The sequence below is a fragment of the Salvelinus namaycush genome, chromosome 22 (genome assembly GCF_016432855.1).
Source record: "Salvelinus namaycush isolate Seneca chromosome 22, SaNama_1.0, whole genome shotgun sequence".
Classification (NCBI taxonomy): domain Eukaryota; kingdom Metazoa; phylum Chordata; class Actinopteri; order Salmoniformes; family Salmonidae; genus Salvelinus; species Salvelinus namaycush.
In genome coordinates, this window is record NC_052328.1 from 23,217,483 (window position 1) to 23,243,333 (window position 25,851).

Consider the following 25,851-nt stretch of genomic DNA (forward strand, 5'->3'; position numbering starts at 1 on the left):
TACAAACACTGATCTAAAATATCAGATTTTATGACGTTACAGTAGCTATGAGCTCATTCCACACTGGGGGCAGTAAACTTCTGCAGAACTATGCAGAAATGTATTCGCACACCCTCTCTTTGCCCTCCGTCGAAAACACTTTTCTTAAATTTTTTCTCCAATCACACACACGTTTACTGACACAACTCGTCAAAGTCGCTTGGGTACTACAAAACATTATATTCGATGATTGGTCAACGGCTATCTTGTGGAGAAGTGACGCAATTTTCTTGGCCGCATCCGAAGGCAGAGGGAGGGTAAATTTTAATGGCAGTCACTGGTGCTATAAAATAAATTAAGTCCGGAATCTGGGAAGGATTCATGACAATTTCGGTTATCAATGTAGCTCTTTAAACGCGTTTTTTTCCGGGTACATCTGCGTCGTATTTGTAAACTGTAGCTATCGTTGTTGCACGAAGTTAAGGCTTGTTTTGTGCGATTACAGTACGCCAGAGTCAGACTAGGCCCAGCCGGGTGCAGAAGAAGCGGTCCCACTGAGTTGAGAGAGGTGTGTTTTCGGTGTTTTAAAACGCATTTCGGACCATATCTTGTTTTAATATGTAACTAGCTAGCTAATTTTGAGAGATGCATTTCGACACCTTTTTGTTACAGAAAATAACATCTTTAACGTTGCATTTGCTGGCTAACAAACGTTAACGCGTTAGAAATGTAAACATAGCTAGCTACAGTTAGCAGTAACGTTAGCTAACTACTATACATGGCTAATGCTGGTTCTTAGCAGATGTCCGGCCTTTTTCTTACATTTGCCCAGTCAGCCGTGTCATGAGTTGAGCGTTACTAGTTGGCCAGTGAGCTGGCTACGCAACATCGCGCTTATGTTTAATTTCAATGTGTAACTAGTTAGTTGGTTAGTTAGCTGTTAACGTTACTAGTGCTGAAAATACAATAGATTGAGATCAGTGTTGAAAGGGAAAGGTTAGCTAACTAGAGCTAGATAGCTAACTAGCCGAATAAACTAAAATTGATTGAGCTTAGTCGGCTAATTAGATGCTTTAGGTAGCTACGGTGGTTTTAGTGAATCCATCATTGCAATGACCCCCATCACACCTAATTTATTAGCAACGTAATCTCGAACCTCAGCGGGAGAGCTAAACCTGATAACTAGTCGTTTGATTTAATCAGCTACTCCATTATAAACTGTATTCAGGGAAAAACAACATCCAATCTATTTTGCAGGTAGGCCTTCACACCATCCACCAGCTTTGCATGAGATAAATATTGTTCTAGTTAACTAAAGTTATTGTTTTCTCGTGTTACACCCACAGAGAATATGTAACATATCAATCATGACATCCAGATTTGGTAAAACCTACAGCCGTAAGGGAGGGGAGGCCAACTCCAAATTTGACGAGGTCTTCTCCAACAAGAAGGCCACACTGAGCACCAAATGGGGAGAAACCACTTACAAGGCCCAGCTGGGCTCCAAGCGGCCCCTTCAGAAGCCTGAGGTAGTTGAGTTACTCAAGAGGCCCCGCATTGAGGATGACGACAGCTCAGAGGATCCTTTTGGTTTTGACAGCGACGATGAGTCCAATCCTGTCACCTCCCACTGTGTGCCCCAGTCTGAACCAGCTGAAGGTGAGGCCAGTAATACGCCGCCTGCTACAACCACAGTCCCAGTGGATAACAGTAGGAACAGCACAGCTACAGGTAAGAACTGGATGCCAGAAAACTGATGACTTACTGTTGGCTTTAAACATGTTGGACATGTTTTCATGGGAGGAGTTGCTCGAAAGTCTAGCATGAGCCTGTGTCTGTCTTAAAGTGGTAGTGTTTTGCAGCACCAACCACCTTCAGTAGAGCTGCTGTGTGTCTGGTGGGAACATGTTTCCACAGGTGCTTGTAGAACAATTGTATGTATACAGTAGCTAAAGAACACCATGCATGTCTCTTGTATTTCATGTTTTGTTGTTGCATTTTTTTATTATGGAAGGACAACTGCTTCACATGATCCTTGTGATAATGGTTATGATGAGAGCCTTGGTGTGGATATTTCTGGAGCAGATAAAGTGAAAGGCTCCCTTGTGAGCATGTTTCACTCTGCTGGCAGCTTCTGTGTCAGCTTATCTCGTCTTTGTCTGTCCCTGATAGCTCTCTAAAGAGATCAGGCTTTACTGTAACACTAGTCTCAGCAGGTCTGTACCCATTTCATTTAGAATAACTGATTTAGAAATTATACAAACCAAACAACCGTGTTGAACAAAGTCTGAAACGGTATTATTTTACAATATAATGCTTGTGTAGAATGTATATTGCTTCCTTCTGTTAACTTGCTCTTTCATCTGCTTTGTGCTCACAGGCAAGCAAACATTGTCCAATGAGGGTGCAGAAAAGAGTAGCCAGTCCTTGTACAGAAGTAAATCGGACAGTAACCAGAAGCCTATTGCTCAGTCCTCTGTTACAAAGACTGTTCCCAAGGACCCTTATGTGGAATGGAGCTTAATAGGGACCCAAAGGTCTTCTACCTCCACTAGCATGGACCCTGTCCAGGAAAAAGACTCAGCTGAGGCACCAGAGTTTAGCGGAGACTCACAGTCCTCTTCTTCCCAGGATGGGCTCTCAGCTGCGATGAAAAGTGCTCAACAGGAGGCCCAGGCCGAGCCTGTTGACAACCTTCCCCCCTCCCCGTTCCTCCTCAGGCCCTCCAACACTAGGAAATACATCCGTCCCAAACCCAACAAGGCCTCTGACGTTCCAGATGCTTCTGCTGCTTGCGACGTCAAACTGCCTGTAGCCGCCAGCGTTCCGGCTGCACTGAAGCCCAACAGTGTGTCTGCTGCCAGCGGTAGCGGCGGTGCTAATGCTAGCACGACGGCGGCCAAACCTGCTGGCAGGGGTCGGGTACGGGACTATACGGTGCTGCATCCATCCTGCCTGTCGGTGTGTAACGTCACCATCCAGGACTCCATAGAGCGCAGCATGGACGAGCTCATCACCAGCACACCCCCTACTGACCTGCGGGCGGTGGGACGGCTGAGGAAGAAGGCAGACGTACCTCCAACCAAACCCAACAGGTAAACGACTCCACTGGCTGTGGCCCAGACAGTACACTCTAACTCCTCCCTCCCACTGGTCCTTCATGACATGCTTGATACTACTTTCTTGATATTGTACAAATGTACACTACCGTTCAAAAGTTTAGGGTCACTTAGATATGTCCATATTTTTTTAAAGAAAAGCTTTTTATTTTTTGTCCATTAAAATAACATCAAATTGATCAGAAATACAGTGTTAAAATAATTGCAAACGGGTTTTCTAATGATCAATTAGCCTTTCAAAATGATAAACTTGGATTAGCAAACACGTGTCATTGGAACACAGGAGTGATGTATTACTGATCAATTTGATGTTATTTTAATGGACAAAAAATGTGCTTTTCTTTCAAGAACCAGGGCATTTAAGTGAACCAAAACTTGTGAACGGTAGTATACATTTACCGTTGAGCACGTAATGTCTCTTCTTATACCCACTTACTTTAGCTTGCCCCTATAATTGTTTTCTATATGTGGTTTACCAAATGTTTCTACTACATTGAGACCTAGGTGATTCTGTTCTCTCGATTTAAGCACCTCTTTTGTTTTTAGAAGACATTTGAATCCTTCGACTATGTTTTTGTGTGTTCCATGTCAGCTGCTGATTTGAAATTAAATGATTCTCCTCTTGTAACATCAGGTTCCGCACCACCCAGAGTAAATCCAAGAAGGAGACCAAGCTGGAGTTTTTTGGCTTTGAGGACAAGGGTGACCAGGAGGGGGAGGATGGTGCGGACCCCACGGCCGGCGGCAGCAGCTACAAGATAAAGTACTTTGGCTTTGACGACCTCAGCGAGAGCGACAGTGACGAAGAGGATGGCACCCGTGTCAAAGTGAAGAGGAAGGCCAAGAAGGCTGCAGCAGCGGCGGTAGCAGCCATGGCTGTTAGTGTGGATAGCCCTCAGCCCAGCGACTCTCAGGACAGCCAGAGCAGCAGCAATACAGGTGATGTATACTGTTGATGTTTGTGTTTGTCTATGGGTAATAGAGGCTTTAGCTGTATGAAAAACAGGTGTGATAGGCTATGTCATACTGTCAAAATATATCAAATATTATTTGTTGCATGCTTCATAAACAACAGGTGTAGACCAACAGTGAAATGCTTACTTACAGCCCTTCCCAACACAAAGAGAAAAAAATGATAAAAAAATAAATAAATTATAACACAAGGAATAGATGCATAATGAGTAATGTTAACTTGGCTATATAAACAGAGTACCAGTACAGAGTCTATGTGCAGGGGTACGAGGTAGATATGTACATATAAGTAGGGATAAAGTGACAAGGAAACTGGATAGATAATAAACAGTAACAGCAGCGTATGTGATGAGTTAAAAGTTTGTGCAAAGATGGTCAATGCAGATAGTTAACCAATAGCTACCTGGACTAATAATTTAGCAGGCTTGTGGGTAGAAGATGTTCAGGGTCCTGTTGGTTCCAGACTTGTTGCATTGGCACCACCTGCTGTGCGGTAGCAGAGAGAGCAGTCTATAGCTTTGGTGGCTGGAGTCTTTGACAATTTTTAGGGCCTTCCTCTGACATCGCCTGGTATAGAGGTCCTGAATGACAGGGAGCTCGGCCACATTGATGTACTGGGCCATACGCACTACCCATTGTAGCGCCTTGCTGTTGGATGCCAAGCAGTTACCATACCAAGATGCTATCAATGGTGCAGCTTTAGAACCTCTTGAGTATCTGAGTGCCTATGCCAAATCCTTTCAGCCTCCTGAGGGTGAAGAGGCATTATCGTGCCCTCTTCATGACTGTGTTGTGGTGTGTGTGTGAATAATGATCATTTGTTAGGCTCATGCTTTGCTTACTGTCAGTTTGCCTTCACCATGTAACTGGATTTCTGTTGTAGATGTATTTCCATCATGTTGATTCCACTGTTAACCTCATTGTGCTGCTCCCCCACTCTCAGATATTCTGGAGTTTTCTGATGACTCTAATCTTGGTGAGTCTGAAGAGCAGAAGGGTCGTTCAGGAAAACAAGCGGACACATCCAAGGAAATTGGCAGGAAGATCTTCAGTGGACCAAAAAAGGTGAGGGAGTAGGGATGCACATTTCCGTCTGTTTTGCTGCCAGCTAACCTAACCTCGTTAACCGGTCAACAAACAGTTCCATTTTTTCCAAACAGTAAAATTAGGTGACCAACAGAAAATAGCCTACTATGCATGCATACAAGGAATGGACAATAGCAAGCCTATCGTCTTAGTCAAAAGGCTATAGCCTATTATTGAACGTGCAACTCTTGTAATAAAACGTCATTAAATATTTGCCAAAATGCAATTAGCTGGAAAACACAGTTCTAAACAGTGCAGCTAATGCGAGCGTTAGAAACTTAGAAAGATGGGGAATCTAATAGCAACCACTAGGATGGGTTGCTAATATGACTAGGATGGTGCTTCTGGACTAACGAAAGAAAGTTGATATAAAAACCAACAGAACAGGAGAGAAATTATGTCTTAATTAAAATAATAATAATTGCCTCCACGTTTCTCTAGTTGGATTTCGCTAGGCTACTTTGAAGCAAGGTAAGAAAGACATGCCTCATTATTTGAAGTAAAATAAACTATTCAGGTTTCAAACAATTATACTGCCTCAAGCTCACGTTGCAAAGTGGTGGGTGACTCGCTGATAGTCTGCCTACCGTTTATTAAAGCCTATGCACTCGAATGAGAGGCGCGCTTGAATTACGTTGAGATGAGAAATAAATATAGCTATTTTTAATCGTGGCCATCTGTTTTTAACACTATTGCATTTAGAATTGTTGGTATTGGCACATTGAGCAATGACTGGTGTTTATAAAAGCATGTTTTACTCCAGTGGCAGCTTTTTAACCTGTTTGGGCTGCAGGGGCAGTATTGAGTAGCCAGATAAAAGGTGCCCATTTCAAACGGCCTCGTACTCAATTCTTGCTCGTACAATATGCATATTATTATTACTATTGGATAGAAAACACTCTCTAGTTTCTAAAACCGTTTGAATTATATCTGTGAGTCAAACAGAACTCATTTGGCACAAACTTCCTGACCAGGAAGTGGAAAGTCTGAAATCGAGGCTCTGTTCTACTTCCTGCCTATAAATGGGCATGATACGTATGAGTATACATGCACTTCATAGACCTTCCCCTGGATGTCAAGAGGCGGTGAGAGAAGAAATTTAGTGTTTTATCTTGGTCTGAAGTGGAATACAAGCTCTTTGTATGACGTGTCCCCCATTTCCGGTTTTCTGGAGAGCGCGAGGTGGTACCTGGATTTGCCTTCTGTTTAGCTGCTGTTATAGGCGACTACTATCTCCGGCTTTGATTTTATTTGATACATGTGACCATATCATCGTAAAGTATGTTTTTTCAATATAGTTTAATCAGATTATTGAAATTTTTTCGGGAGTTTTGCCGTGTTCTGTTCTCTGACTTTGTTGACGATGGAGAGATTCGTGCCACTTGGCTAGTGTGCTTGCTAATTCAAGAGGGAAAATGGATGTTCTAAATCCAAACAACGATTGTTCTGGACAAAGGACCCCTTGTCCAACATTCTGATGGAAGATCAGCAAAAGTAAGAAAAATTTTATGATGCTATTTCATATATCTGTCGTAGATGTGAACTAGTCGTCGGCGCCCAAGTTTTGGGTACTCTAGCTATACCGAAGCTGGATGTCGTAATGAAGTTATTTTTTAGAATTCTAACACGGCGATTTCATTAAGAACTAATGGATCTATCATTTCCTATACAACATGTATTTTTTAGTTATGTTTATGAATAGCTATTTGGTCAGAATATGTGTGTCAGAAAAAGTGTCAGAAAAATATCCGGACGTTGTGGGAAATAGTAGCTACGTTAGCACATTGTATAACCACTGATTTCAGCTCTAAATATGCACATTTTCGAACAAAACATAAGTGTATGTATAACCTGATGTTATAGGACTGTCATCTGATGAAGAATATCAAGGTTAGTCAAAAATTATATATTTTACTGGTTTGTCACGATCGCTAACTTCTACTGCTGGGGAAGGGCTTGTGTTTCTGGCTATTGTGGTAAGCTAATATAACGCTATATTGTGTTTTCGCTGTAAAACACTTAATAAATTGGAAATATTGGCTGGAATCACAAGATGCCTGTCTTTCATTTGCTGTACACTATGTATTTTTCAGAAATGTTTTATGATGAGTAATTAGGTATTTGACGTTGGTGTCTGTAATTATTATGGCTGCTTTCGGTGCAATTTCTGATTGTAGCTGCAATGTAAACTATGATTTATACCTGAAATATGCAAATTTTTCGAACAAAACATAGATTTATTGTATAACATGTTATAAGACTGTCATCTGATGAAGTTGTTTGTTTGTTAGTTTGGTTGGTTCTTGGTTAGTTAGGTTGGCTTTGTGCATGCTACCTGTGCTGTGAAAAATGTCTGTCCTTTTTTGTATTTGGTGGTGAGCTAACATAAATATACGTGCTGTTTTCGCTGTAAAACATTTAAAAAATCGGACATGTTGGCTGGATTCACAAGATGTGTACCTTTCATTTGCTGTATTGGACTTGTTAATGTGTGAAAGTTAAATATTAAAAAAAAATGTCTTTTGAATTTCGCACCCTGCACTTGAAGTGGCTGTTGTCATAAGTGTACCGACGCCGGGCTGCAGCCATAAGAAGTTAAGGAGGTGCTCTGGCGCTGTCTGACAGGTGCTGTGCCGTTCCTCTCCTCAAACTAGGTTCTGTATGCTGTGCGCGTGTGACAACTAAGATACATGGCGACTAATGAAAATACACACGCACCAATTTAATACACTTAATTATGCAAATTAACCTATAGACAGATAACGTGTCAAATGCATCTTTGGCGGCTAACCGATTTAACGGTTAACCATTAACATCCCTATGAGGAAGTTACAAAGTCTGATGTATGTGTGTGTGAGTGAGATGGAGATTGCGTATGGAAAGAGTTTTGTTTGTGTGTAGCTGTGCTCATGAGGAAACACTGATACGAGCTACAATTTCTGTCACTAAGGGGAGTAGATGTTCAATATGTCTCAAGCACTCATGGGTGAGTGAGCAGCCAGAGAACATTCTCTTTTGAAGGGATAATTGTGCTGGAATCAATGACAGGATCACGTCTGCTTTGCTTCACTGGATATATAAAAGCGTTTTTGCAAGGCAGATGAATGGGACAGGCCTAATTACATGACTCTTCAGAAACGTCACAAGAACCTCTCTCCTCCACTCAAACATTTTACCAAATCGAGCGGAAAGTCACACCATTTTCATAATTGACATGCCTAGATTGACCATCAAAATTAGTGATTTAAGCCAGTTAAGAGGACCAACAGATTGTTTTAATTCCAATAATAAGTAGTAACTGTACCAGCCACAGTAGCTGAGTCATACAGCAACAGTTGAACAACAGTCAATTCAGCAACAGTTCCTCAACAGTACTCTGCACTGTAAGAATTTCACTGTACCGTTTACACCTGCTGTATCCAGTGCATGTCAAATCAAATGTTATTTGTCGTATGCAGTGAAATGCCTATTTACAAGTCCTTAACCAACACTGCAGTTTTAAGAAAAAATGCAGAAAAGAAGAAAAACAGTTACAAATAATTAAAGAGCAGCAGTAAAATAACAATAGCGAGGGGTACCAATGTCAATGTGCGGGGACACCCGCGGGGACACCGGTTAGTCGAGGTAATATGTACGTTACCGTTCAAAAGTCTGGGGTCACTTCGAAATGTCCTTGTTTTTGAAAGAAAAGCACATCATTTTTTTGGTCCATTTTAAAATAACATCAAATTAATCAGATAGTGGAGACATTGTATCTGGATGCGGCTGATTTTTTAAATTATTTTTTAAACATATCTACATAGGCGTACAGAGGCCCATTATCAGCAACCGTTACTCCTGTGTTCCAATGGTATGTTGTGTTAGATAATCCAAGTTTATTGTTTTAAAAGGCTAATTGATAATTAGAAAACCCTTTTGCAATTATGTTAGCACAGCTGAAAACTGTTGTGCTGATTTAAAGAAGCAATAAAACTGGCCTTCTTTAGACTGGTTGAATATCTGGAGCATCAGCATTTGTGGGTTCAATTACAGGCTCAAAATGGTCAAACTCGTCAGTCTATTCTTGTTCTGAGAAATGAAGGCTATTCCATGCAAGAAATTGCCAAGAAACTGAAGATCTGGTACTACTCCCTTCACAGAACAGCGTAAACTGGCTCTAACCAGAATAGAAAAAGGAGTGGGAGTGCCAGGTCTCCTCCAGAAGTGACACTTGGCATTGAAGCCAAAAAGTTCCTTCTTGGTTTCATCAGACCAGAGAATCTTGTTTCTCATGGTCTGAGAGTCTTTAGGTGCCTTTGGCAAACTCCAAGCAGGCTGACATGTACGTTTTACTGAGGAGTGGCTTCCGCCTGGCCACTCTACCATAAAGGCCTGATTGGTGGAGTGGTGCAGAGATTGTCCTTCTGGAATGTTCTCTCATCCCTACAGAGGAACTCTGAAGCTCTGTCAGTGACATCGCGTTCTTGGTTACCTCCTTGAAGGTCACTTCCAAGGCCCCCCGTTTGGTCGGGCGGCCAGCTGTAGGCAGAGTCTTGGTGGTTCCAACCTTCTTCCATTTAAGAATGATGGAGGTCACTGTTCTTGGGAACCTTCAATGCTGCCGTCATTTTCTGGTACCCTTCCCCAGATCTGTGCCTTGACACAATCCTGTCTCGGAGCTCTACGGACAATTCCTTCAACCTCATGGCTTGGCTTTTGCTCTAACTTGCACTGTCAACTGTGGGACTGTATATAGACAGGTGTGTGCCTTTTCCAAATCATGTCCAATCAATTGAATTTACCACAGGTTTGTCATTATGGGGTATTGTTTGTAGATTGCTGAGGATTTAAAAAACATATATATATTTATTTATATTAATTTATTATTATTAATTAAGGCTGTAACGTAATAAAGTGAAAAGTCAAGGGGTCTGAGTAATTTACCTAGACATTAGTTATTCTATCAACAATTAGGTAATAAATTCTTTCCGCTGCCATTTGTCACATGATCTATTTCACAGACGACAAATTATCCACCCGTATCTAATGTATTTTATTTTGTTTTGTCGACATTTGAAAGGTTTACAGACATTTGCTCTTTCCATCAGCTTCGTCATTCTTTTTTTTGGTCTGACATACTTTACTCACATACTTGTTGGATGGAACATGCAAAAATATAAACAGCTCATTGTAGCTCTGCCACAAAAATGGAAGAGGCAATTACTCAAAAGAGAAAGGAATTAATTAGGTTGTCTGCCGCCAATCAAAAACCATGCATGGCTTAAAATTACTAGTGTGAATCATAAAATAAATCAGTTTCACTTCAGGTTGAGAGGTTTGACAACATGCAGCCTAAAATTCAAGACAGTTGGAACATATTTGATGTCACAATATGAACTGACACAACATTTGATGCATCAATCCATTCTTTTCAATTTAAACAAACATTCTCGCTACACACAATGTGCAATGTAATGTGCAATGTATGGGACATTGAACAGTCAGCTCTGTGAAAAGACTGCAATGAAGAAACCGAATCAATAGATCAGCTCTTTTGGTACTGTCCTTCGGTGGCTCGCATTTGCAGTCAGGTCTAGCAGTGGTTGTTAATGTCTGTGTTCAGATGGACTTAAAAACAGTACTGTTAGATCTGAAAAGCCACAATCTATTAATGGAAAATATGATTATACTCTTAGGTAAAATATTTATTTGTAGGGCAATATCTGTAGAAATGGTACAAATAGTGTTTCAAGACCCTTGTGACATCACAGTAAAACAAGATGTAGCACAATTGTAATAGACTGGGAAAGATGGATTAGTCTGTGGACTTGAGGGATTGGTTGATTTGCCGATTCACTTGGAGTCCAGTACAAATAGGAGAACTTTACACTGCGTGTACAAAACATTACGATCCTGCTCTTTCCATGACATACTGACCAGGTGCAACTCAATATTAGGAGGGTTCTTAATATTTTATAGTGTGTGTGTGTGATATCTCACACACAGTACCAGTCAGAAGTTTGGATGTGTACTCATTCAAGGATTTCTTTTTTATTTGGACTATTTTCTAGAATAATAGTGTGAATACATAAACTATGAAACATATTTTGATTTGTTACTACATGATTCCATATGTGTTATTTCATACTTGTGATGTCTTCACTATTATTTTACAATGTAGAAAATTGTAAAAATAAAGAAACCCATGAATGAGTAGGTATGTCCAAAATGTGTTGACAGGTACTGTGTGTTTCCACAAGGTCCTCCAACCATGGGGGAGGGGGGAAGCAGAATCAGAAATTATGCAAGTAATGTTGTTTGATACCAATCGGTCTGCTGGTTTCATAGCTAAAAAAACACACATGGTTTGTGTTAATCACAACATCGTCTCAATATAGGCCAGTCGTATTCAGGACATGCACTAGACCAGGGTTTCCCAAACTTGGCCCTGGGGCCCACCTGGGTCCATGTTTATTTGCCCGAGCACTACAAAGCTGATTCAAAGCTTGATGATGAGTTGGTTATTTGAATCAGCTGTGTAGTGCTAGGGCAAAACCCAAAACATGCACCTAGGGGGGGACCCCATGACCGAGTTTGCTAAACCCTGCACTAGACGACTTCAAAAATGGATAGGTTTCCATTAGAATGCAGTGTCTGAACATACCCATTTCCTAGGTAGACCTATTCAGTATCATTAAAACATAAAGCAGGTCTGATGTTTGTATTCCTTCCATCACAAACTCACCACTTTTATTGCCGATCTAATGGTTTAATAATTACCGTTGTTTTTCAAATGGATAGAATTTTTATTAAAGTGAGCTTCCTGAGTCATGGAGATAGGATAATAGTATAAGAAGAACTTAAATGTCCCCAACGTGCTATTTAGGGGACTAATGTATTTATTTCGGAAGTCGGTTTTGGTCAAAGTTAAAAGAAGTGACTGTTTTTGTCCAGGAGTCTTCAGAAAGCAACTTCATGAAACGATCCATGTAGCTTCATAAGTCTATACGTTATGAAGTTGTTTATTATACAATTCTCCACTATTAGCTCCTATGTTATTGTGATTATGAGGCTAATAATAAGTCAGATTTATCTAGTACCTACTGTTCCCAAAACTGAGGAAGTCGAGGTTTGTTTTGCTAGTTCATCATGAATCCTTTCTACTACTACTGAAAGCTGTACTGTAATCATTCCCAGTGCTCCTGTACTTACCCTGTACCTGTTGTTGTGCAGTCCCCTGCTAAAGCTGTGTACAATGCTCGCCACTGGAACCAGCCTGAGCCTGAGGAGATTCCTCTGCCACCCCTTGCCTGCGCGCACACTGCTCCGGTGAGAACTACGCTAGGACGCTGCCAGGGCTCTGCCTTACACTGGTCACACACAGATGCACGCACGCACACCATGTATTGAATTTGCGATCTGTAGTAAGCCGATAACAATGCTTTGTCTAACAATGCGTTGTCCTAGAAATAATGCATTGACCAAATAGCAGCCTCACCTACTTGAGATTTCAGAGGGGGAAATTTAAATAAATATTAGCTGTGTTCTGCTTAGTCAAGACTTTGAAAATGTCCCAATAGGAGACATTTTAGATTGTCCAAGGGCACCTGGAACTAGGTTTTGTTTGTCTCGTCTAACTTTGCTTTTTGATTTATTCCCCTCTCCAGGCCAGCATATCGAGCGGAAGCAGCAAGGACACCAATTCTCACAAAGACGACGGTCTGTTCAAAGCGCCTCCTCCACCGCCCAAAGTCATCAAGTCTGTGACCATCCCCACTCAGCCTTACCAGGACATCGTCACGGCTCTCAAATGCAGGAAGGAACACAAGGAGGTGAGCCAGGCATGCTGGGTGACGCGTCACTCCCTCAAGACAGTCGGCATGATCTTTGCACTGTTAATATCACCCGACCGCTTATCTGCCATTTTCACAGTTTGCGTGCTTGTATGGATAATTTTTTTTCTCCCGCAGGCCACTCTGTCGTTATTCATTTCAAACACAGTTTAGACTGTTGATGTCCATTTAGAGCGCAGTGTAAGCTTGTCTTTGTTAATTTATAACACAGTATGCGCAGGAGGGTTTCTGAGGAGCATGCTGTTTCATTAAGGCCTAGCCACAGCTAGCAGATTTGCCTTCGTGCTCTTGACCAGACAGTTGGTTCCACATCCCCCTTACCAAGAGGGACTGAACCGAATCTATCTCGTTGGGCAGTGTCTTCGCCTTAGATAACCTTTGGTGGCCTGAGTACACACACATAGTTATTGATAAGCCTCCCGGGACCTCCCGGGTGGCGCAGTGGTCTAGGGCACTGCATCGCAGTGCTAGCTGCGCCACCAGAGTCTCTGGGTTCACGCCCAGGCTCTGTCGCAGCCGGCCGCAACCGGGAGGTCCGTGGGGCGACGCACAATTGGCATAGCGTCGTCCGGGTTAGGGAGGGTTTGGCCGGTAGGGATATCCTTGTCTCAGTATGTAAAAAATGTAATGTAATGAAATGTTAAAAAAAATGTAATAAAATGTATGCACTCTACTGTAAGTCGCTCTGGATAAGAGCGTCTGCTAAATGACTAAAATGTAAATGTATAAGGGAGTATTATCCCAGTCAGCTAATGGAACTAATCGAGTGGAGCCGCTTTGCATGCTGTGTGAAATTCTTTTTTTTTCTCCTTCTTAGGACAGACACATGCACACAGACACTTGCATTAGATAACAACAATTTTAAATCATGGTTATTTTGCTCAATGTTCAGTGCCATTTTCTTGTGTAAATGTCAGTCATTATCTCTCCCCCCTTGCAGCTGTACACGGTTGTGCATAATGTGAAGCACTTCAACGATGTGGTAGAGTTTGGTGAAAACCAGGAGTTCACTGATGACTTTGAGTACCTGGAGACAGGCCTAAAGAGTAGCCAGCCACTCAACACTCGATGCCTTAGGTAAGATAAACCCACTCAACATTGTCCACCTTGGCAAAAAGAGCTCTTCTTATTTAACATTTCCGGAAAGAATTCCGACCCTTTGACTTTTTCCAAATGTTATTGTATTACAGCCTTATTCTAAAACGCATTGATGAGGAATTTTCTTAATTTAGTCTACGCACAATACCCCATAATGACGAAGTGAAAACAGGTTTTTAGATTTTTTTGCAAATGTATTAAAAATAAAAAACCGTATTCAGTTCCTCAGACCCTATGCTAAGAGACTTGAAATTGAGGTCCGGTTCATCCTGTTTCCAATGATCATCCTTGATGTTTATAAAACTTTTATTGGAGTCTACCTGTAGTAAATTCAATTGATTGGACACGATTTGGAAAGGCACCTGTCAATATAAGGTCCCACAGTTGACAGTGCATGTCAGAGTAAAAACCAAGCCATGAGGTTGAAGGAATTGTACATAGAGATCCGAGACAGGATTTTGTCGAGGCACAGACCTGGAGAAGGTTAACAAAACATTTCTGCGGCAATGAAGATCCCCAAGAACACCGTGGCCTCCATCATTCTTAAATGGAAGAAGTTCGGAAGACTCTAACTAGAGCTGGCCGCCCAGCCAAACTGAGCAATCGTGGGAGAAGGGTCTTGGTAAGGGAGGTGACCACGAACCCGACAGGACAACAACCCTAAGCACACAGCCAAGACAATGCAGGGGTGGTTTCAGGACAAGTGTATGAATGTACTTCAGTGGCCCAGCCAGAGCCCGGACTTGAACCCGATCGAATATCTCTGGAGCTACCTGAAAATAGTTGTGCTGCAACGCTCCCCATCCAGCCTGACCGAGCTTGAGAGGATCTGCAGAGCAGAATGTGAGATTTTTCCCAAATACAGGTGTGCCAAGCTTGTGGCGTCATACCCAAGAAGAATCGAGGTTGTAGTCGCTGCCAAAGGTACTTCAACAAAGTCCTGACTAAAGGGTCTGAATACTTATGTGAAGTCGGAAGTTTACGTACACTTAGTTTGGAGTCATTAACTCGTTTTTCAACCACCACAAATTTCTTGTTAACAAACTATAGTTTTGGCAAGTCGTTCAGGACATCTACTTTGTGCATGACACAAGTAATTTTTCCAACAATTGTTTACAGACAGATTATTTCACTTATAATTAACTGTATCACAATTCCAGTGGGTCAGAAGTTTACATACACTAAGTTGACTGTGCCTTTTTAAAAAGCTTGGAAAAGTCCAGAAAATGATGTCATGGCTTTAGAAGCTTCTGATAGGCTAATTGATATAATCTGAGTCAATTGGAGGTGTACTTGTAGATGTATTTCAAGGCCTACCTTCAAACTCAGCACCTCTTTGCTTGACATCATGGGGAAATTAAAAGAAATCGGCCAAGACTTCAGAAAAAGAAATTGTAGACCTCCACAAGTCTGGTTCATCTTTGGGAGCAATTTCCAAACGCCTGAAGGTACCATGTTCATCTGTACAAACAATAGTACGCAAGTATAAAAACCATGGGACCACACAGCCGTCATACCGCTCAGGAGGAGACGCGTTCTGTCTCCTGGAGATGAACGTACTTTGGTGCGAAAAGTGCAAATCAATCCCAGAACAACAGCAAAGGACCTTGTGAAGATGCTGGAGGAAACAGGTACAAAAGTATCTATATCCACAGTAAAACGAGTCCTATATCGACACAACCTGAAAAGCCGTTCAGCAAGGAAGAAGCCACTGCTCCAAAACCGCCATAAAAAAGCCAGACTAGGGTTTGCAACTGCACATGGGTACAAAGATCCTACTTTTTGGAGAAATGTCCTCTGGTCTGATGAAACAAAAATAGAACTGTTTGGCCATAATGACCATCGTTATGTTTGGAGGAAAAAGGGGGACGCTTGCAAGCTGAAGAACACCATCCCAACCGTGAAGCACGGGGGCGGCAGCATCATGTTGTGGGGGTGCTTTGCTGCAGGAGGGACTGATGCACTTCACAAAATAGATGGCATCATGAGGCAGGAAAATTATGTGGATATATTGAAGCAACATTTCAAGGCATCAGTCAGGAAGTTAGAGCTTGGTCACAAATGGGTCTTCCAAATGGACAATGACCCCAAGCATACTTCCAAAGTTGTGGCAAAATGGCTGAAGGACAACAGTCAAGGTATTGGAGTGGCCATCACAAAGCCCTGACCTCAATCCTATAGAAAATGTGTGGGCAGAACTGAAAAACCTTGTGCGAGCAAGGAGGCCTACAAACCTGACTCAGTTACACCAGCTCTGTCAGGAGGAATGGGCCAAATTCACCCAACTTATTGTGGGAAGCTTGTGGATGGCTACATGAAACGTTTGACCCAAGTTAAACAATTTAAAGACAATGCTACCAAATACTAATTGAGTGTATGTAAACTTCTGACCCACTGGGAATGTGATGAAAGAAATAAAAGCTGAAATAAATAATTCTCTCTAGTATTATTCTGCCATTTCAGATTCTTAAAATAGTGGTGATCCTATCTGACTTAAGACAGGGAATTTTTACTAGGATTGAATTGTGAAACTGAGTTTAAATGTTTTTGGATAAGGTGTATGTAAACTTCAGACTTCAACTGTAATATATATGATACATTTTTTTAAACCAGTTTTTGCTTTGTCATTATGGGGTATTGTGTGTAGATTGAGGGGGGGGGGGATTTAATACATTTTAGAATAAGGCTGTAAGGTTAAAAAAAATGTGGAAAAGGTCAAGGGGTCTGAATACTTTCCGAAGGCACTGTGTGCTCAATCCAAGAGGACAACATGGAGTGATTATTTATTTATATATTTAAGAATCTTTAATTATTTTTACTTGTCCACTCAATCCTTTTATGTGCTCTTCTCCTCTGAACTTCTTCCAACACTCTCCCCCTCTTGCGCCTCTCTAGTATAATCAGTTTAGCCGCAAGGTGTGCAATGCCCAGTTTCCGGATGCACCTACGGGCCAGAGGGAAGGTGGCTCAGGTCTTCAAGATGTTGAATGATGCCCCGCTGCATCCGGTAGGAATCTGACGTCTACAACCACAATTGACTCAAACTGTAGTAACTGACCCAAACTAATGGTAACAAAACCAGTGGGTTTGAATAAATCTACCTCAGCTTATTTGTGGCCATGACCTATTTGTCCTGTAGATGCTTCACATTTTGCTATTGAACCTGAATTTGAATAAACAAGGGAATATTTAAGGTCTTCCCCTGCAACCAAATGCTTTTGAACTGATTGTTGCCCCTCGCCGCTCTCCCTTCACTCTTCTCCAGAACCTGGCCCTGTGTACTGCCTCTCTGATGTACATCCTAAGCAGAGACAGGTTAAACATGGACCTGGACCGGGCCAGTCTGGAGCTGATGATCAGACTGTTGGAGCTGGAGCACGACCACTCGGGCCACCACCAGGACCAGCTCACTGCCAAGGAGATGACCAAAGTCAAGGAGAAGATCCGCAAGCTGTGTGAGACGGTTCACAACAAGCACCTGGACCTGGAGAACATCACGGTACGCGGGGTCAATCAGAATAATGATCTTTGTATTGATGGTGGTGAGTTGGATTTCTATAGCACTTTGTTTGTTTTGCAGTCGTGTCACCTGGCCATGGAGACCCTGTTGTCTCTGACCTCGAAGAGGGCCGGGGACTGGTTCAAAGAAGAGCTGCGCTTACTGGGAGGCCTGGACCACATTGTAGATAAAGGTGTGTGTTGTAACAGTTTTGACTTGAGGTTATTCTTTTGTTAAGGGTGCCAGGTAGGTTATGAAATGTTTGATTTGTCCTTTTTACTTTGAGTTGGTCTCATCTGGCAGTCAAGTCTACAGCAATACAAACTGGTAAAAGTCAGTACTGGGAAATACGCTTTTCATAAACTGTTAAACATTGCAACTATTTGAATATTTTGCATTTGTTGTATTATTCAACATCAATGATCATACAAATACAAGTCACTACGCAATAATAATCGTAATAATAATATGTTCACTTAAGATGCAACTTATGAGACTTCCTATCTAGGACATCTTACTTTGTTAGGCATACATGTGAATTATTGTCTTCTGCAGTGAAAGAATGTGTTCAGAACCTGAGCCAAGAGGATGACAAGGAGAAGCTGGTGTCATCGCTATGGGGGGCAGAGAGGTGTCTAAGAGTACTGGACAGTGTAAGTACAACATCAAGGAGCGTTGGCATGCTCAGATGTTTGAAATCCATTAATTGAATACAAGAGGGGAAAGTACATTGACTCTGCACTCTGCCTCATCTGACCAGCTTCGATTTGACAATTGAAAAGGCATTTTAATATCAGTCTAGTGTGTCTTTCTGTCCTTCCATTGCAGGTGACTGTCCAGAACCCAGAGAACCAGGGCTACCTGATCGCCTACAAGGACTCTCAGCTTATAGTGTCCTCTGCCAGGTGAGAGAGACTGAAACGCATGCTAATCTTTTGACACCCACGCTCGCTTGCTCCATCGCTCGCTCGCTCCATCTTGCGTTCTCTCTGTCGTTCGCGCCATCTCGCTCTCTCTCTTGCTTCATTTCTCTCTCTTGCTTCATCTCTCAGAGGTTTGCGGTACTGTGAGGACATGATTCAGCGCTACAGCCGGGAGGTGAAGAGCTCTCTGTGTTCGTCAGGCACGGCGCTGCCCCACTGCAGCTTCAGCAACGTGGGCAAGGCCGTTGAGGACTGCATGAGGGCAGTCATAGGGGTGCTACTCAATCTCACCCACGACAATGGTAATATCACTGCATCAACATGACCTCTACATCGAGCAACATTGTAGCTAGCGCAATGCGTTCCCAATCCTAGTGCCTTGTTTCTCTGCTCCTCGTCTCTTTTGATCGCATCCCAGCTGTGCTAGAGTCCTCAACACACCACAGCTAGCTGCAGGGTGACGGCAGAGTGGTAACTTTGGACTGTACTGTGGTTTTTTAGAGTGGGGAAGCACTAAGACTGGAGAGCAGGACCGGCTCATCATCACAGCACTCAACTGTGTCCTACGGGTCCCACGCTACATACCTCAGGAACAACGCTTTGACATCAGAGTCCTGGTGAGAGGCGCTGTGTGTGTTGTAGGCCTGCATGGAAATGATTACACAAATCCAGTTACTTGTACCCATCTTTGAAACATGTGGGTCCTGTGTACCCACTTCATTGAAGTGCCACTTAATGAATGCCTAGGTAGTAATTAAAACCGACGCTTCAATGTAGTAATTGCAGGTTGTTTGTGCTCAATGTTTTATTATGGGTCTTAATGAAGTGTATGTCCTTGAGCCTTTTTAACAGCATCGCTCCTCTCCTGTCTGTGTGTGTGCACGCTGGTATAGGGCTTGGGGCTGCTGATTAACCTGGTGGAGTACAGTGCCAGAAACCGCCACTGTCTGGTGGACATGGAGTTTACCAGTTCAACCAGCCCTGAAGGCAACCAGGGAGAGGCAGGGGGAGAAGAGACCCAGACCCCTGAATGCATCCAGGGAGAGGCAGGGGGAGAAGAGACCCAGACCCCTGAAGGCATCCAGGGAGAGGCAGGGGGAGAAGAGACCCAGACCCCTGAAGGCATCCAGGGAGAGGCAGGGGGAGAAGAGACTCAGACCCCTGAAGGCATCCAGGGAGAGGCAGGGGGAGAAGAGACTCAGACCCCTGAAGGCATCCAGGGAGAGGCAGGGGGAGAAGAGACCCAGACCCCTGAATGCGTCCAGGGAGAGGCAGGGGGAGAAGAGACTCAGACCCCTGACGGCATCCAGGGAGAGGCAGGGGGAGAAGAGACTCAGACCCCTGAAGGCATCCAGGGAGAGGCAGGGGGAGAAGAGACTCAGACCCCTGAAGGCATCCAGGGAGAGGCAGGGGGAGAAGAGACTCAGACCCCTGAAGGCATCCAGGGAGAGGCAGGGGGAGAAGAGACTCAGACCCCTGAAGGCATCCAGGGAGAGGCAGGGGGAGAAGAGACTCAGACCCCTGAAGGCATCCAGGGAGAGGCAGGGGGAGAAGAGACCCAGACCCCTGAAGGCATCCAGGGAGAGGCAGGGGGAGAAGAGACTCAGACCCCTGAAGGCATCCAGGGAGAGGCAGGGGGAGAAGAGACTCAGACCCCTGAAGGCATCCAGGGAGAGGCAGGGGGAGAAGAGACCCAGACCCCTGAAGGCATCCAGGGAGAGGCAGGGGGAGAAGAGACCCAGACCCCTGAAGGCATCCAGGGAGAGGCAGGGGGAGATGAGACCCAGAACCCTGAACAATTCCTAGCCTCCACAGATCCAGCTACAGCAGCCCTTACAGAGGGTGAGGCTGAGAAGAAGACCAAGGGCTCCTCTTCAAGTGCCCTGGCTGCTCTGGTGCAGGTAATAGTTCTGTTATCACCACTTCAGAATAATTTTGAAGGGAATTTGTAGTAAGAAGATCGAAAAACACAGGTAATTGAGTTACTCTTGTGCATTTGTCTGCGTCTTCCACAAGTACATAGAGTAGCCCCCGGCTGAATTCCTTTTTGCTGAATGAGCTCTATTTTGGTGTCCTCTGGTACATTCTAATGCCTTGATTCCATCAGAAATACACAGCCACATTATTGACTTTACCTCCCAGATTGGAAAATGTTGTGAATTGTCAAAAGACATTACTTTTTACAATTTAAATTACTGAAAAATGTATGAATTCTGTGTATTGTTAGTTATTTTGGATATCGTCTAGGCCTATATGATCAGGAATATTTAGTAAAGTGTTATATCGTTCTGATTTTACGTAGCCTAAATTCTTTTCAATAGATCATTAGGTAGGGCTCTATAAAATCCGTTTATTTGTTTTCTGATCCCGTTTTAGTTTTGTCAAATTAGTTTTTTTTCTTTTTCCAGTTTCCCATTTTTCTAGATTTTCAGGTTTTTGCTCTCAGATCACTTATTTTTTTATAAATCATCCAATTTAGTTGGTTTTCTAAGTCCACAACAATGCTTAAGCCACATGAGACCACTTTTAAGGTCTGGGAAAAATCTGAGAAGTAGATTTTTGACTGTCAAAATCATCGCTAACGGCTACATAAAGTGGTAGACGCGTGCACAGCACACACACAGACGGGGGCATTCTCGTTGGCTCTTAGAAATTTGCAGGAAATGCGATTCACTCTGTTCATGTCGTATGATTATCTTGGGAAAATAATGCCTTTTCAATACATTAGTTTATTCCCTACTAAGGTCAATACATTTTTGAATATTGTTGAATTCTGTTTTAATGCCTGGATTCCATGAGGGCCCTAATGAGCCAGAATGACCAGAATGAGGCTCTCCTCTACCTATTGTTCCTGCAGAGATGATTCACCATCTTCAGTGAATGTTTTCATCATTTATCTGCAGATAATCACCAAAAAGCCTCGGCACATCAGGAGCCTATGCAACGTAGTGAGCCAAATAAGTCTCTCTCCGACGCGATCGTTAGGCCACACTGACTGACTAGACAAGTCACTCACTTTTAGCATCACTGTCTGGCAAAACCCGACCTCCTAGGAAATCCTTTGGTTTACTTGCCCCAATGCGATAACTTGGACATAACTACGTTGCATGATTTAACAATGGTAAAGGGATATAGGAGATCGACTTTATTCAGCCAGTTGTTGACCTTTTTATAAACTAGTCAACACTTGCTGTTCAGTTGTCAAAGCACAGTAAATAGACTGTGAAACACTCTAAAGGAAATAAATGAATGTGGCAGAAAACAATAATTAGGCTGTCGTGGATTTCAACTAATTGTTACCACTGACATGCAGATTCACAAGCATCATGTTCTCTTCCTCTGTAAAGTAATTTGACTGCAACCAACCACAAGCACACACATTGTACTGGGAGGCAGAATGTGTTTCCCTGTCATCACTTGCTTTGTGACTGACAGGAGCCTATCCTATCAATAGATTGCTAGAAAGATTCATATTGTTCATCGTAGTTAATATGAAGTGGAAAAAGTAGCCGGCTGAAAATGAGTCTGTAACCGGATGATTAGCCGATGGCCAGAGCTAATGTCTGTCTGGCAGGAGTTTGACTGTCTTTTCCTCCGTCCACAGTTCTTCCTGGAGCGGGAGCGAGCAGCCATATTGGCTGAGGCGCAGACTGATGACCTCATCAGCGAACCGCCCAAGCCCCAGGACCAGAGTGGGGAGTGGCAGGAGACGTCGGGCGAGATTCAGTGGGTCGCTGCAGAAACCAACGACAGCGAGAATGACAAGGAAAAGGACACAAAGAAAGACGAGGAAGACGAGGAGCTAGATCTCAACAAAGGTAAAGATGTGGGTCTGTGTAAAATATGTTTTTGTAACAGTTTCCAATAGTATCATTACTCCATGTTGTGTTGTTCTCCCTCTCTCTCTCTGTGGTGGTGTAGCTCTGCAGCATGCTGGGAAGCACATGGAGGACAGCATTGTGGCTTCCTACACAGCTCTGCTCCTGGGTTGTCTGTGTCAGGGCAGTCAGGTAAGCTTCCGGCAAACTAGCGACAACCCTGCTCCTCAATCCTCGCACTGGGGGTGCAGGCTATTGTTCCATCTCAGCACTAACACACCTGATTCAACTAATCAATAAAGGGCTTGATTGAGTTTGCAGGTTTGAAGTACAGATGTAGGATCTTAATTTGAACCAGTTTGCTACAGCAGGAAAATAATCCTGCAGCAACAGGAAATGTGAATTATACTTGGACATTAGTGGTTGATTTGATTTTCAATTACAGAAAATGTCTTGAATTCCAAAGTGGAAATTAAACTTCAGAAGCCTTTTTAAACCTCAAATAGCCTACAATTTTTTAATTACAGGAATGTTGTCCTGCAACGGGCTGATCAAATTAAGATCCTACATTTGTATAGGCTACTGCAAACCAGTGCCATTCTTCTGTCTTGATGGTAGGTTTCTTAGTGGCATTTTCCTTTAGAGCCTTTTGCTAATAGTGTTATCTGTGCAGTGCTAGTATTTTCCCCTTGCAAAATATCAGGAAGAGAAATTGAATCTTGTCAAAGACAATGGCAATAATATATGTATGTATACTTATTAACAAGTAAGTGAAAAGTAAAGGCAACTGCAGTGCTCTACTTTGTCCATGGTGAATAGAAGAACCAGATGGTGGTCTAAGCCACTGCCTCTAGAACTCCTATACCACTGCAGCATGCGATTGAATCCGGAACACTTATTCAGCAACTCTCTCTTTCCCCTTTACCTCTGTCCTAGCTGATAAACAAATAACAATATGAGAGGAAGCAGAAAAAAGAACCTGATTGCAGTTCAGTTGCATAATGCTTCATCAGAACTCACTTGTGAGAGCTTGAGTCTGTCAGAAAGTAGGCTATTAAACTTAACATGACAAAATACATAAAAGCACAAAGGCTATTTTTGGATAAATATAAAGAATAGGTAACATAAAAGCCTAGTTGTAGCCCATCGATAAATGGAAATCTGTGGGAAAGCTAGTAGCCTTCTCCCCTAAACACCTCATCATGAGTCATTTTCTGCTCAACCTACATCGGTGCAGAGTTGACCAAGATCTGTGCAGATGCACCGAAAGGTCAGCTGAAAATAACTTGTCATTGCTTAGTTATTTTAGCTGGTTGCGTATTTTTGCGAGAGGGAAATGTTGCCCCTTAATGTGTATTTGCTTCATTCTCTCTCCTCAGGTTAATGTGACTACTGTGCGGGAAAACCTTCCCAAGGGAGATTTCTCAATCATGACAGAAATGCTGAAGAAGTTCTTAAATTTCATGAACCTTACTGTAAGTAGGCAACGTCTTTTGATAATGACCTAGCATCTCTTTCTCCTTTTACATACGTGCACAATACAAGCTAACTTACTTTCTCTCCGATCTCTTTTTCAACAGTGTGCATTTGGCACCACAGGGCATAAGTCCATCTCTCGTGTCATAGACTACCTGGACCACTGTTAGTGAACCCTTCTTTGCACTCTGAGTGCAGATAAGGGGACATCTTTTCAGATCTGGCAACCCAACAAGGGTCCCACCAGATCTGGCAACCTTAGCAAGGTTATGTCAGATGTGGCATACCCAGCAGAACGGGCTGTACAGAGAATCCACCAGAGATCATCGGTGTCCCAACAGTGTCCCCCAGCATTGCTTCAACATGCGTTCTCATTCTGAAGAACAAGACACACACCACACACACAATGGCCTGTGATGGTTGTAGAAAAGGGAAGGTAACTGTAGAAAGCCCCTCTCTAAATTTCAGTTCTGGTTATGTCCATTTGCATAAGCTCGCAGTCAAGTTGAAATCTTCTGGCGTTTTCTTCAGTGCATCATGCTTGTTTAAGTTCTTCTCACAAGGTCATGTAATGTAACGTCATTCTACATTTAAGAAATCATCAATTCAGGATGACTGTTAATGTTATTTAAGTCTTTGTATTTAAATAATGGCACTTGAATGCTTTTAAAAAATTGTTTTACTCATTGCCCTTCCAAATTTGACTTTACAGTAAAAAAACTGAGTTTTGTGTTTGTTTTAAATTTGCAATTGGTTGTTTTTATGCTGTGTGAGATGCTTCAAGTCTCTACAGTTCCTTACCTTTTACATGTTCCACCTAACACATCACTTGAAGTGGTTGGATATAATAACTACTGTATGTACGGTTTTCATTACACTCCCAGAAACCCTGGTAAACCGGACTGACCTTAATAATAACCAAACCTCGGCCAACTGGCATAATCCTCATTGAACATAATTGTTGTTTGCCCATACTGTGGGTGTCAGTGGTGGCTGGTGGCACTTTAAATGAAGAAGACTGTCTCTTAGTAATGGTTGGAATGGCAACACGTTTGATACCATTCCATTCACTCCATCCATTACTAAGAGCCGTTCTCCCCTCACCAGCCTCCTCTGGTGGGCATTGTATCGCACCACTTCAAGTAGCGCTGATCCAGAACCAAGCCCAGGGTTCACCACCTGGTTCTGGGCAGCTGCAGGGGGTGCAGGTTGCATCCAGCCCTGCAGTAATTATCAAAAGTCTGCACACCTAGTACCCTGTGTTGGTGATCCCTGTCCTAACCCCAACCCCCTAGGCACCCCCAGCTCTGAGCACTGGATAGTAAAATGGTGACAATTCTACCTAGTTTATCGGAGGGAAAAGTGAAGTAACTACCATACTGCTTTTACCTATCCTTTCCGATCTGCTTGTTGTGGTAGCCTCTGGACAGGGCTGTAGTGTTTCTTTACTGCCCCTTGTGTCTTAAGGCGTCATGTTGGACATGACCTTCCTACTCTGAGCGGTGAACCAGAACCCCTAAACCTCCTTTCAGCTACTCTATAACTAGTCCTGTGCTCCAATAAGATACTGATTGAATGACTGCCATACAGATTTCATTTCCCTCTGATTTGTAGAGCTGCAATTGAACAGACATGTTACCTGCAAGTTGAGTTGCAAATCTAGGATGTATTCATTATGACGATTCTGTTGCAAAATGTTTTTACAAACAAAACAAGGGTTTCTATTGGACAAATTCAGTTAGGTCCGTTTCGTTCCGTTTTTCTGTTTGCTTCCGTTTGGTTGTTAAACGGTTTCTGTAATGAAAGGAAATTCCGAATGTAAACACCTGTAAATAGTGGTTAGTGGATGTTAGAATGCTAGACTACTTTTCTGAAGCTGATATTTTTTATTTTCTACAATATTTCTGAGTTGTCATTTTGAAGTAAAAACAAAAAAATACAAAGACAGCTGCAGGACGAAAAAAGTTTGTACCAGTTTTGAGGACGTTGTCTTTGATTACATGTAAATAATTGTAACTCAAATAAAAAGTTGCTACTTTTGGTACACCA

At 42.7% G+C, this 25,851-nt stretch overlaps 1 protein-coding gene across 1 annotated transcript; it reads left to right on the forward strand.

Moving 5' to 3' along the window:
* The first annotated feature begins 291 nt into the window (after positions 1 to 291).
* Positions 292 to 25,851, forward strand: LOC120017678 (wings apart-like protein homolog). Its single transcript, XM_038960600.1, has 20 exons — positions 292 to 547; positions 1,326 to 1,710; positions 2,360 to 3,074; positions 3,733 to 4,037; positions 5,014 to 5,135; positions 12,369 to 12,464; positions 12,803 to 12,967; positions 13,929 to 14,065; positions 16,982 to 17,093; positions 17,352 to 17,585; positions 17,667 to 17,778; positions 18,141 to 18,238; positions 18,414 to 18,490; positions 18,638 to 18,810; positions 19,010 to 19,125; positions 19,402 to 20,409; positions 22,113 to 22,326; positions 22,430 to 22,518; positions 23,706 to 23,801; positions 23,907 to 25,851. The coding sequence occupies exons 2-20, from the start codon at positions 1,347 to 1,349 to the stop codon at positions 23,970 to 23,972; spliced, it is 4,299 nt and encodes a 1,432-aa protein (XP_038816528.1). The 5' UTR covers positions 292 to 547; positions 1,326 to 1,346; the 3' UTR covers positions 23,973 to 25,851.